The 14,611-nt window shown below is 38.7% G+C and overlaps 1 protein-coding gene across 3 annotated transcripts in view; it reads left to right on the top strand.

Moving 5' to 3' along the window:
• The window catches only part of ROCK2 (Rho associated coiled-coil containing protein kinase 2), a 167,500-nt gene that overhangs the window by 83,146 nt on the left and 69,743 nt on the right, over window positions 1–14,611 (top strand). For all 3 annotated transcript variants that reach the window (XM_055377492.2, XM_031007925.3, XM_055377493.2), the window contains exon 4: window positions 12,195–12,332. In XM_055377492.2, coding sequence (XP_055233467.1) covers window positions 12,195–12,332 — 138 coding nt within the window. The remainder of the gene's footprint in view (window positions 1–12,194; window positions 12,333–14,611) is intronic.

Consider the following 14,611-nt stretch of genomic DNA (forward strand, 5'->3'; position numbering starts at 1 on the left):
CTGTGGTGGAGTCAGCTAACATTTTCATTGAGGATATTCTGTGTGCTGAATATTTATAGCCATTATAATTTTATCTATGCAATAACTCTATGATATTATGTAGATGAAGCCATTGAAATTTAGAGATTAGGTAAATTGGCCACATAGTTCATAAACAGCTAGGAGTTTGCCCACGTTTGTTGGCATTTAAATCCATGCTTGCTATTTCTTTCTTTATTTATTTAAGACGGAGTCTTGCTCTGTGACCCAGGCTGGAGTGCAATGGCGCGATCTCGGCTCACTGCATCCTCTGTCTCCTGGGTTCCTGGGTTGAAGCGATTCTCCTGCCTCAGCTTCCTGAGTAGCTGGGATTACAGGTGCCTGCCACCACGCCCGCCTAATTTTTGTATTTTTAGTAAAGACAGGGTTTCACCATGTTGGTCAGGCTGGTCTCGAACTGCTGACCTCATGATCCGCCCACCCCAGCCTCCCAATACAGGCATGAGCCACCAAGCCTGGCAAATCCATGCTTTTAAACATTACTCTGTATGGTGTGATAATGAACAGTCACTGTATCTGACTGTTCATCTGTGTATCCATCTGTATTGAATAAAGGAGAAGGAGTTGAAGAATAAAGGGAAATCTACAGAGATGCTGAGGAAAATAATAATAAAATAACTTGGAAAGAGACATCCTCAAAGGATAATCAGTGGAAACCAGCTTGCTAAAGTAATAGCACTTTATTGTGGTACTTGTAACATGACTGCTAATGAATTATAAAGGTGTGGTATAGATATTTGGCATAAATAAGCTTATTGCCTCTTAATGTTTGCTCTGTAGATTAAGTTATGTCAAAGACCACAAGCTGATGGTTCCCAGCTCTTGATTTATGAGCCAGGAACTGTCCTGTCAAAGCAGTTTAAGTGAAATTCAGGCCCTATGAACTAGAACATGTAGCCAAAATATTCTAAAGTTTTGTAGATATCCTACAGATATATGATTTTGTTGAATTAGTCAATTTAGCATTGTGCCAGCCACTATGCAGTCTCACAAATGAAAGTATGTGTTATATTCCTAAAGGAGCTTATGAAGTAGACATGTTCACAAGTAATAGATTATTTTAAGTGCTATGGAAACACATAGAGGGGAGCAGTTTTGCATGAAGAATCACCAAAAGTGAAGTCAGTCAGCATTTTTCTCATATTCAAAAGCCATCTTATGCCTATCTTGTGTGATTTTATTTTATATAAATGAATATCTTTTTCCTTCTAGGTATATTTGTTTTTCTGTTTAGTTATCTCATATGTAAATATTGCTAGTTTAAATATTTAACTGTTTTCTACCAGCTGACAAATATATTTTAGCTTCTGTTGATATCTTTATAACAGAAGTTTAAAAACTGTTCTTGTCATGTTCTGAGTCAAGCATAGGTAATAATACTGTGTAAATTAAAATTGGCTCTTAATGTTGTATGGATTGCTTTCTCTAATGAAGTTAGGAAGCATTCAAAATTTGATTTGTTCTTAAAGTAAGTGAAGATTTGAAGAGTGGTGTAAATATATATAGAAGAAGGACTATGTTAGCAACTCCTTTTTTTTTTTTTTTTCTTTGAGACAGAGTCTCGCTCTGTCACCCAGGCTGGAGTGCAATGGTGTGATCTCGGCTCACTGCAACCTCTACCTCCCAGGTTCAAGCAATGCTCCTGCCTCAGCCTCCTGAGTAGCTGGAATCACAGGCACCTGCCACCACACCCAGCTAATTTTTGTGTTTTTAGTAGAGATGGGGTTTCGCCATGTTGGCCACGCTGGTCTAGAACTCCTGACCTCAGATGATACACCTGCCTCAGCCTCCCAAAGTGCTGGGATTACAGGCGTGAGCCACCACACCCGGCCTAAGCAACTTCTTTTTAACACTGTTGACATATTTTAAACTATATTTAACAACATTGCTGGAATGACTATTTGAGATAACCTGCTAATTGAACACAAATCAGTTGAAAATCTAGTCTATCTGCTGTAAGGGTTTTCTAGTTTCAAGTCTAGGATAATTCATTCCTTAAATTCCCACTCCCCACCTGTGTTTTCATAGTCCTTTCCTGTGCATTTATTTTCAGTATTCTATAAATTTTTCAACAGTATACAAATAAAAGGAATTGTTACTCCAGCTTGGTCATTTAATATAGAAGATGGATGTAAGCCATGATTCTTGTCATTACTTACTTGGCTCTTTGCATTTAGGATTCTTGTTATATACAGTTACTGTATATCAACCCTTCAAATTTCAAAAAAATTTTTTTACAAGAAAAGTATATTTTAAAGATAAAATTAATCCAAAAGTAGTGCCAAATAGGACTGCTTATTAATATAGATTTACGTATCACTAAGGATAATTACTAATTAATACTTTTACACAATTTTAAAATATATAAACACCGTTAGCTACATAAACTTATTTAGACCTAACAACAACCTTATGATGGGTATTATGATACTAGCTTTATAGATTGCAAAACTGAGTCTCGGAGAGGTCAAATGACCTGCCCAAGGAGAAAGAATTAAGTGGCAGAGCACGACCTGAAACCCATATTTGTATGATTTTGAATCCAGAAGTATTTTAATTACTTACACTTAATCGGTAGCTTCCAGAGTGCTTATGAATGTTTTATTTTGGCTTAAACATTTGTCTTGCAATTCCATTTACAGTATATGATATGCAAACACTGATTTGTATAGTTAATGCAAAGATAACTTCAGTCTGGTCTTTACCCTAATGATCACCAACTAGGGAAAAGTCATCCATTTAAATGAGGCTCTAGAGCAGCTTTTCCCAAAGTGTGAGGTATGCTAGTGTAGGTATCAAAGGAATATTTATTATTTTAATGTAATTCCCAGCCTAAAAGGCCATCAGCCCTCAGAACAACCAACAACAGGTTTATTCTAGATTTTATGTAGTGAAGCCTAAATCTCCCTTAAAAGCTCAAACTTTCTTTTCCCCTGTCCTCACTTCTCTTGAAGCTCTTTGTCTAGCTCCTTCCCCTCTGGGCACATGCAGTCTCCTCATAATTTCCTCCAGTCTGTCACCCTTGCCTTTCCTATATTTGACTCTTCATACTTCTTCAGTAATCCAACTCTTCCTCCTCAGCTCCAACTCTCTCCCTTTTCAGTTTTCTTTTTTTTAATCCCTTTCCAAGATCCACACATCAAACACCAGTGTCCTCTTTACCCCTTGGGTTCTTCATAACACTTTCACATATACCTTAGCCCTAGACTTATCCTACCTCCCATCCTATCACAGCTCCTTCTCCACTCAACTGCAGTCACAACCCACCCTAACTCCTTAACCTGTGACTAACAGAAATAACCTGCTCAACAAAATCTGTGGTATGAAGTGTCTTTCTCACCAAACCAAGGTCTAGCTGGTTCCAGGATTGAGAGGTCTTGTTTTTTTCCCCTTGGCTGTCTCATAACTGAACTCCATAGGCTCTCTCCACACTTCTAAATGTTTTCTACACTTTTGTGCTTATTCACTGTTGCTAAGCTTACATTCTACAGTTTTGGTGATTCAGAATGTTCTGGGATTCACGAATAATATGGGGAACATTTTAAAAAAGAATTAACTAAGAGCAGTTGACAAAGCCTCCTGCCTTGAAAGGAAATTTTGGCTTACAAAGGACCACTATTAAATCAGATTGGACAGGAGGTGATATCAAAGAAATACGCAGGTAGTAAGGGTATGAGACAAAACTTCTAATGCATGAAGTTTGGGAAATACTGCTCTAGAGTATTTGGAATTCGAATTTATTCATTCAGTTAGTCACTTATTCACTCATGCATTCACCATGTCGTCATTATATTAAGCATCTACTCTGTACCAAGCATCGGGCTGGCTATGCAGTAGTATGACAAAAATTCAGTTTCAGCCCTCATGGAGTTTCCTGTGTAAGGGAAGGGAGATTCCATGTGCCTTTATGAAAAGCAGAGTTTTTGTTTCTTAAAAAAAAAAAAAAAGTTCCTCCTTAAACAGATTTTAAAAATATAACTGAAGTGACAAAAATACACTTTCTGTAGATAACATCTGGTAGATGTGTTACCACTCAGAATTTCTATTATGATAAATAAATGTACCAAACCTGGTGTCAGAAATCACTGTGGGCCAGGTTAGAAAAACAAACACTTTTCACTTGAGAATACATCACTCCGTTATTCAGTATTATAAAATGAAGAAAAATCACTATTACTGCTCTAGTTAGTAAATGAAAGTATATTTGCTTATTACAAATGTTGGTTTGATTTTGAATCTCCTGAAGTACCTATCTCCTGAGATGCTGGCTGAGCTTTAAGGACAGCTTGCAACACTGGATCTTCCCATGGGCTGCCATCTCTAATGATTCGAGTCACCAGTTCCAGATTCACATTTCCATATCTGCGGAGGTGATTCTGGTATTCCTGGAATGATCCAAGAATATCCTTTAAGGGCTCTTCATAAAACTCACCTCTTCCAAAGAACAGCAGCAACTCGAAGAAACTCACAGCAAGGCTACTCAAAACATGTTGTACGTGCTCACATTCATCTGGGAATGATGCACTGGCTGTTGTAAAACAACAAAGTACAGTCTGAAGAACCTGAAGCTGTGGCAAAGGGACCTGCCATCTTCCAACGTAATCTTCAGCCACCTGACAGAAGCGTCAGCAATAACCCCGACAGCTGATCGCGACGCCGCCGCTGCAGCTGCCAGCACCGCCTCTGCCGTCGCCCGCAGCTCTAAGCCCCACAGGGCCCAGCAGGGACTCCACAGTGGCCACAAGCTCTTCTCTGAGGCGTTCGGCCTTTGGCCTTTTGATCGCTGTCTTCCTCCGCCATGAGGCTCTCGCCTCCCAGCGCATACCAGCCCCTGCTCCTCCGCCGCTGTAGCTGCCTAGGCTAACCTCCCAAATTTCAAAATATTTTAAAATGAGAAGTGATGTAATCTATTAATATAATCTTTGTAATTATAATTTGTTTAGGCAGTTTTTATTTTGGGCTATATTTTCTTTATATCCATACTGATGTTTTGTTTGCTTGTTCTATCAAATACTGAGAGTCCCTAGCCTACTATCCCTGCATTAAAAATTTTGGTCGGGGTGACCTTGGAGCGTAATTCAACCTCCGAACAACCTAAACTAAGACCATGGGGTATTAATATTTCCAACTGAAGGTATAGATTTGTCCGTTTCTTTCTTAGTCCTGTTAGTTTTTATGTTATTAATTTTCAGGCTCATTTATTGAAGATGCATACGTAATTAGAATGGTTATGCCTCCGTAATGAATTACCCCTTTTATCTAAATTACTTTATCTCTTATAATACTCTTTGCCTTGAAGTCTGCTTTATTATTTATATGCCAACTTTCTTACCCTTGCAGTTTGCATGGTATATCTTTCTTCATTTGTTTTCAACTCATTTGACCTCATAATTAAACTGTATAACTTATGTATATATTTATATATAATATGTATATTAGATATATGTATTAGTCTGTTCTCACATTGCTGTAAAGAACTACCTGAGAGACTGGATAATTCATAAAAAAGGTTTAATTGACTCACAGTTCTGCAGGCCATACAGGAAGCGTGGCTGGGCAGGCCTCAGGAAATTTACAGTCATGGCAGAAGGTGAAAGGGAAGCAAGCACGTCTTACGTGGCCAGAGAAGGAAGAAGAGAACAAAGAGGGAGAATGCCATATACTTTTAACAACCAGATCTCATGAGAACTCACTATCAGGAGAAAAACAAGGGGGACGTCCCTCCCCGTGATCCAGTCACCTCCCACTAGGCCCTTCCCTCCAACACTGGGGATTACAATTTGACCTGAAATTTGGGTGGGGGCACAAATCCAAACCATATCAATATATAATTATTATATATAGGTATGTGAACTATAATTTCTTTTTAATCAGTTTTAATAATTTGTTTATTAATTGGAGTATTTAATCCATTTATAATTACACATATTTTAGACTGTTTAAAATGGTATTGGAATCCCCTGAGTCTCTTCAGTTTCATTTATTCATTTTGTCTTTATTTTTCAGATTGATTTGTGTTCAAGTTCACTGACTTCCATATAGTTTCCTTTTTTTTTTTTTGAGATGGAGTCATACTCTCTCATCCAGACTGGAGTGCATGGAGTGCAGTGGCACCATCTGGGCTCACTGCAACCCCTGCCTCCCAGGTTTAAGCAATTCTCCTGCCTCAGCCTCCCGAGTAGCTGAGATTACAGGCACACGCCACCATGCCTGGCTAATTTTTGTATTTTTAGTAGAGACGGGGTTTCACCATGTTGGCCAGGCTGGTCTCGAACTCCTGACCTCAAGTGATCCGCTCACCTCAGCCTCCAAAAGTGCTGGGATCACAGGTGTGAGCCACTGCACCCGGCCTAGTTTCCATTTTTCTGTTGATATTTACTTCTATTCACTCATTAAGACTATATTTTATTTCTTTAATATATTTTCCCTTAGTTCTTTGAACATATTTATAAGAGCTATTTTTAAGTATTTGTCAGTTGAATCTAACATCTTTTGGGGCCATTTTCTATTGACTGCTTTTTTCTTGATGATGAGTCGCATTTTCCTTTTTGCCTATCTAGTAATTTTTAAATTATATACTGTACCTTGTGGATGTATGGTAGAGACTCTGGGGTTTTGTTATTTTTCTTTGAATACTATTGATTTTCATTCTGATAGGCTGTCCAGTTACTTGCTGTTCATCCTTAACTCTCGCAGGCTGTTTTATACTTTGTAAATGTAGATGTGTGGAAAGATCAAGATGTTTCCCAAGTTTTTTTTTGTTTGTTTTTTTTTTTTTGAGATGGAGTCTCGCTCTTTCCCCCAGGCTGGAGTGCAGTGGCGCAATCTCCGCTCACTGCAAGCTCCGCCTCCTGGATTCATGCCATTCTCCTGCCTCAGCCTCCCAGGTAGCTGGGACTACAGGTGCCCACCACCATGCCTGGCTAATTTTTTGTATTTTCAGTACAGACGGGGTTTCACCGTGTTAGCCAGGATGGTCTCAATCTCCTGACCTCATGATCTGCCCGCCTCAGCCTCCCAAAGTGCAGGGATTACAGGCGTGAGCCACTGCGCCCGGCCCCCAAGTTCTTTTAAATTTGTAGGGTGCAACCTCCAAACTGTGTTTCCCTTTGGATCTTTTAGGGTTTAATATTAGGTTTTGTTAGGTTTGTGCTAGAGTAGGTCTTACTTTAGAGCCTGGTTCTTTCTCATAAGATGTGTCAGCTGAACGTCCAAGAAATTAGCCAGGTTTCTCTACCTTTTTTTTTTTAAGAGACAGGGTCTCACTGTTGCCTAGGCTGTCTCAAACTCTTGGGCTCAAGCAATCCTCCTGCCTCAGCTTCCCAAAGTGCTGGGATTACAGGCGTGAGCCACCACACCTGCCCTTCTCTACTTTTGCTTGTCTGGAAATCCTGTGTTCTTCCAATGCCACTTAACCTCCAGTGTTTATGTTTTACCATAACCCCAAAGCAGTTGGTCTCTAATAAACCTGGACTGCTTTCTCTCTGGGTAGCCCAGCCTTTAGCCAAGTACACACGTGTGACTTCTAGGGATCTCCCTCTCCTTGCTTTCCAGTGTCCTGCCCAGAATAATTTAGCTGCTTCATTTGTCTTAAACTCTGATCTCTGCCTCCTCAACTCAGCAGAAACATGCAATTATATGCTGCACACTGGTTGCAATATTGACTTTTATCAGAGTTTCTGGGCAATTATGGGGTTGACTTGGTGAGTTTCTCTTCTCTCAGGAATTACAGTCTTGTGTTTATTTTACAAAACCTGAATATGGTTGCCTTGTGTGTTTTGTCATTTTTGATGGTTGTTTACAATGGGAGGGCTAGCTGGTACCAATTACTTCATCATAGCCAGAAGTGCATGATTCTGAGTAATAAGTATACAAATGTATTGTGTCATGCTGGGACTTATTTGTATTTTCCATTAGTGATTTGTTCAAACCCACTCCCCTAATAAAATTTTGTACCTGGCTTTTATTGGAGGGGGAGCAAAACTTTCTCTATTAAAGAGGCATAGCATTTTATGATTTTCTAAAATTTTATTGCATTTTATACAGTATCTGATAAGTGTCATGGTTCTTCCCTGTCTCCTCTGGGGAAGACACCAGCATATCTTTGGTTTACCTTATTTTCATCAATACAAGTATTAGCTGTACATGTGGATAGTATTTGACAAAAGATAACTAGAAATATTACCTGCTGAATCTTTTTTAAAACTGGAAATTGATGGTGTGGCCACTTGTAAAATAAATTTTTGCAGATATTAATTGAGTCATTAAATATTTAGTAAGTGCCTGTTTTATTGCCATTGCTGGCATTGTACTTGGCACTAGGGATATAATGGAGAACAAAATAGGCATGCATAATCCCCATCCTTGTTGAATTTACATTCCACTATGGGAGACAGGCAATAAATACAAAGAAACAACATCAAAAATTACAAATTATGATACCTACCAGGAAGAAAACAAATAGGGTTCTATGGTTGAGAACAGTGAGTTCTTAGTTTAGTTAGGGTGGTCAGAGAAGACCTCTTTGAGGAGTTTTATATTTAAACTGAATGGATAAGGAGGTAGTGTCCTTATGGGAGAGGTTGAATTAGGTACTATGATGGGTTTTTAAATACCTTTCCAGTACCCATAAAGATCCTGAGGAAAGTTTCGTTATATTAGAGGAACTGAGAGAAGATAAGTGTGTCTGAAGTATGAACAATGGGAAGAAAATGACAAGATTTAAGTTGGGAAGGTGGACATAGGCTAGATCATTTAGGACCCTGTAGACAATGGTAAGGTGCTTGATTTCTTCTTCTTTCTTCCATCCCTGAATAGGGTAACCATATAATTTGTTGTACAAAAACTGGCATACTCTGAGTAAAAAGGAGCACCAACTGGATGGAATGCTGGGTTGACAGATGTAATCTAGCCCTGTTTGGTAAAATCATCCTAATTGTGTACATAACATATGTAGAAATAGTATAGATTCTGCCTGCAGATTACCTTTAAATATTATTATTATTATTATTATTATTATTATACTTTAAGTTCTGGGATACATGCATGGAATGTGCAGGTTTGTTACATAGGTATACGTGTGCCGTGGTGGTTTGCTGCACCCATCAACCTGTCATCTACATTTCTCCTAATGCTATCCCTCCTCTAGCCCCTCACCCCGTGACAGGCACTGGTGTGTGATGTTCCACTCCCTGTGTCCACGTGTTCTCATTGTTCGACTCCCACTTATGAGTGGGAACCTGCGGTGTTTGGTTTTCTGTTCCTGTGTTAATTTGCTGAGAATGATGGTTTCCAGCTTCATCCATGTCCCTGCAAAGGACATGAACTCATCCTTTTTTATGGCTGCATAGTATTCCATGGTGTATATGTGCCACATTTTGTTTATCCAGTCTATCACTGATGGGCATTTGTGTTGGTTCCAAGTCTTTGCTGTTGTGAACAGTGCTGCAATAAACATACGTGTGCATGTGTCTTTATAGTAGAATGATTTATAATCCTTTGGGTATATACCCAGTAATGGGATTGCTGGGTCAAATGGTATTTCTGGTTCTAGATCTTTTTTTTTTTTTTCACCCAGGCTGGAGTGCAATGGCGCGATCTTGGCTCGCTGCAGCCTCAGCCACCCAGGTTCAAGCCATTCTCCTGCCTCAGTCTCCCAGGTACCTGGGATTACAGGTTTGCACCACCATGCCAAGCTAATTTTTGTATTTTTGGTAGAAACGGGGTTTCACCATATTGGCCAGGCTGGTCTCGAACGCCTGACTTCAGGTGATCCGCCCACCTCAGCCTCCCAAAGTGCTGGGTTTACAGGCGTGAGCCACCACGCCTGGCCTCTGGTTCTATATCCTTGAGCAGTTGCCACACTGTCTTCCACAGTGGTTTAACTAATTTACGCTCCCACCAACAGCATAAAGGTGTTCTATTTCTCCACATCCTCTCCAGCATCTATTGTTTCCTGACTTTTTAATGATTGCCATTCTAACTGGCATGAGGTGGTATCTCATTCTGGTTTTGATTTGCATTTCTCTAATGACCAGTGATGATGAGCTTTTTTCATGTTTGTTGGCTGCATAAATGTCTTCTTTTGAGAGGTGTCTGTTCATATCCTTTGCCCACTTTTTGATGGAGTCGTTTGTTTTTTTCTTGTAAATTTGTTTAAGTTCCTTGTAGATTCTGGTTATTAGCCCTTTGTCAGCTGGATAGATTGCAAAAATTTTCTCCCATTCTGTAGGTTGCCTGTTCACTCTGATGATAGTTTCTTTTGTTGTGCAGAAGCTCTTTAGTTTAATTAGATCCTATTTGTCAGTTTTGGCTTTGTTGCCATTCCTTTTGGTGTTTTTGTCATGAAGTCTTTGCCCATGCTTGTGTCCTGAATGGTATTGCCTAGGTTTTCTTCTAGGGCTTTTTATGGTTTTAGGTCTTACATTTAAGTCTCTAATCCGTCTTGAGTTAATTCTACTTACTATCTATATAGCCCTTGGGCAGTTTGATGTCTCTGTGCCCCAGATTTCCCATTTGTAGTATGGGGAAATAATACCTCACTGGGAATGAAGATTAAGTAAGATAATATATGTATCAAAACACACAGTGCCTGGCACATGCCAAGTACTTAGTAAATCTGTTCTTTCAGCAGATATTTATTGAAAGGTTATTATGTGCCAGACATTATACTAGGCAATGGGGATTAAACATTGAACCAAACACAGAAATCCTTGCCTTCATTGGGTTTATATTCTGGTGCTGAGAAATAGGTGATAAATAACTTAAAAATGGGATGTAAGATGGTAATAAGTACGATGAAGCAAAAACATGACACAGAGAATGGAATATGGAATATGCTGGCAGCAGAAGGGGATGGTGAGCTAATATGTAATATGCTGGCAGCAGAAGGGAATAGTGAGCTGAAAGTTTAAGTAGATTGATCAGAGTAGACCTCATTGAGAAGGTATGATTTGAACAGGGATTTAAGGAAGTGAGGGATTGAGCCAGCTACAGGAGGTGATTCCAGGCAGAGGGAACATGCAGAGATGATATGGGAAGTGGTTAGGGGGTTTTAAGCAGAGGAATGACAGGAAATGGTTTATATTCTAGAAGTATGACTAGGCTGTGGATAAGAGAGAGTGACAGCAGGGAAACAAGTTGGGAATTGAAATAAAATATGTTGAACCAGGGTGGTATTAGTGGAGGTAGTTAGAAATGGTTGGATTCTGAAACTTCTTGAAGGCAGAACTGACAGGATTTGCTGATAAATTTGATAAGCTGTTTGAGAGAAAAAGAGGTGCCAGAGGGTTTTTTAGCTAGAGCAACTAGAAGGATGAAGCTACCATTTACTGAAACGGGGAATAACTGTGGGAGGAATAAATTCAGGGGTGAAGATTAGGAGTTTCAGTTTTAGGCATCCTATTAGACATCCAAGTATTAGTGTTAGCAGTTGTTACTTATCTAATAAATGTTAACTGTTATAATCATTCATTAAATATTTATTGGCTGTCTGGTGGACAATTTGCTATGTTCTTGGAATTAAAAGGGTGGTCAAAAATAGACAATCTTCTTGCCTTTATGAAATTTGCAGTCTAATTGGAAACATAGAAATTGGTCAAATGACCTCATCATTGGTAGTATTTTTTTCCTAAAACACAAACAAACAAAAAAAACCTTTAATTAGGGCACCTAAAGAGAAATAAGAGTGACTAAACAAAATCATAGGTATCCCTTGATATCTAGATTTATTAGGTTCTTACGGGCAGATAGTGAGGGATGTGTGTACATTGATCTTTCAGACTACTTACATAAATGGTTTTTTTCAGTAGACATATATTTTAAGTTTCTTATTTAACAATACCTCATTCTTAAAGTTGGTTAGCTTAATTAATATGAGAGAATGAAGCTTCACAAATTTACCTTCATTTAGTTGAAATGAGAGAGTTGTATATTGAATTTAGTGTTTAAAAGTATTACATATTTCATGAAATACTTAGGTTGTTAGAAATGTTCTCCTTTGTTTATTTCATTAAAAATGTTTTGCTTTTACTTGTTATTAGCTAAGGACCATTTTTTTGTAACTGAAGTCTTTAATAATAGCATTATAGTATCATCTGTTTACCTTTCTCTCATAACATGAAAGTATTAATTTTTGTGTTTTAAAAAATCAACAGGTTCGTCACAAAGCATCGCAGAAGGTTTATGCTATGAAGCTTCTTAGTAAGTTTGAAATGATAAAAAGATCAGATTCTGCCTTTTTTTGGGAAGAAAGAGATATTATGGCCTTTGCCAATAGCCCCTGGGTGGTTCAGGTAAGCATGCTAACTTCTATAAGTTTATTTCCTTTTTTTATGAGTGCTTTATTATTCATGAGTTGATTTTTGTGTGCCAAGTGTTATGCTTCATTTATGTGGTAACAGTGCAGTTATTTTTAGGAGATTTGATTCAAAACATTTGTTTAATGTTCCAAAACAGTGTGTCCACATAGATATGACATGTAATACTTACTTAAATTGTTGTATGGAAGCAAGTATTACTTGCAGCTTTTCTTCTTGATAAAGAATTGGCTTGAATACCAGTATGCCATTATTTCATACCCACTTTTTCTTGTGATTTACATAGTAGGAACATAGTAAATTCATTGAATCATCTGGAAGGATATATACATATTAATATTCCAACATGGCACATGTGTACATATGTAACAGACCTGCACGTTGTGCACATGTACCCTAGAAGTTAAAGTATAATCATTAAAAAAATAAAAAGTTTGTGTGGCCAAGCGCAGTGGCTCACACCTGTAATCCCAGCACTTTGGGAGGCCAAGGCAGGTGGATCACGAGGTCAGGAGATTGAGACCATCGTGGCTAACACAATGAAACCCTGTCTCTACTAAAAATACAAAAAAATTAGCCGGGCATAGTGGCACACACCTGTAATCGCAGCTACTCGGGAGGCTGAGGCAGGAGAATCGCTTGAACCTGGGAGGCAGAGGTTGCAGTGAGCTGAGATTGTACCACTGCACTCCAGCCTGGCAACAGAGCAAGACTCCGTCTAAAAAAGAAAAAGAAGTTTATGTTACATTAATCAGCCTACCTTGAAAAGAAAAAAAAAAACAACAAAAAACTTCCTACAATAAACATTTAGAAAATTCTACAATATTGTGGCTCCTAATTTTGCCTTTTATTTTACTGTGGGTTAAGGAATTTATGGTTCTGCTTTGCCTTCATTCTTTCTTTTTTTTTTTTTTTTTGAGATGAAGTCTTGCTCTGTTGCCCAGGCTGGAGTGCAGTGTTGGAATCTCTGTTCATTCCATCCTCTGCTTCCCGGGTTCAAGCGGTTCTCCTGCCTCAGTCTCTCGAATAGCTGGGACTACAGGCATCTGCCACCACACCTGGCTAATTTTTGCATTTTTAGTAGAGATGTGGTTTTTGCCATGTTGGCCAGGCTGGTCTTGAACTGCTGACCTCAAGTAACGTGCCTGCCTTAGCCTCCCGAAGTGCTGGGATTACAGATGTGAGCCACCGCACCTGACCTTTGCCTTCTTTACTATTATATTTCTCACTAGCTTTGCTTCTCTAAAAATTTTTTTTATGCTAGTAACTAAATCTGCAGACATTTTTGAACAAGTGTCCTGAGTAAGATTAGGTGTACACCAGTTCTTGTTCAGAATGCTTAAATGATCTGGGAGTTTGATACCTTGCTTGTGGAAGGCAGTTCAGATTCCTCCCCCCCGCAAAAAAAAACCCACTTTTGACCATGTTATTTAGAAGCTCATTAATGTTGCTTTTTTATAAGATTGATCCTCATTCCTGCTCCCTCCCCTACTTTTTTTTTAAATTGTAGGCAGTGAATAGAAATTCTGATATGTACAGTGAAACTAAAACTTCTATGGTAAATTCTATACCATGATAATTTTTTTTTTTTCCCTTGAGACGGAGTCTCCCTCTGTCACCCAGGCTGGAGTGCAGTGGCATGATCTTCGCTCATTGCAACCTCCACCTCCTGGATTGAAGCGATTCTCCTGCCTCAGCCTCCCGAGTAGCTGGGATTACAGGTCCTCACTACCAAACCTGGTTAATTTTTGTATTTTTAGTAGAGAGACGGGGTCTCACCATGTTGGCCAGGCTGGTCTCGAACTCCTGACCTCAAGTGATCTGCCTGCCTTGGCCCCCCAAAGTGCTGGGATTATAGACATGAGCCACTGCACCCGGCCTGCATACCATGATAATTTATCTGATTAAAGAATGATTGCAGTAAAGTATTTGTTTCACTTTTAGCTTTAAATTGCTTTCATAGTAGCAGATTGCCATTTCTGGTTATTTCATAAATTGATATTCTTTGATCTTTAATTCTGCTATGTGAACCTTTATAAAGTGTTAATTGAGATAGAAGAAAATCTGCTGATTATTGAAGTAATTGAGATAATGGATCTGAGGAAGCAAACCAATAGTGAAACATAGTACAATTGAAAAAGTAAATCTGATTATAATTGTGGCCTTTATATGCTTATCTCTCTGGGTAAAGAACAACATTCCATGCACCATTATATTTATGTGTATAAAATGTTTGACTTTTTGTGAAAACTTGT

The sequence above is a fragment of the Gorilla gorilla genome, chromosome 12, assembly GCF_029281585.2.
Source record: "Gorilla gorilla gorilla isolate KB3781 chromosome 12, NHGRI_mGorGor1-v2.1_pri, whole genome shotgun sequence".
Lineage (NCBI taxonomy): Eukaryota > Metazoa > Chordata > Mammalia > Primates > Hominidae > Gorilla > Gorilla gorilla.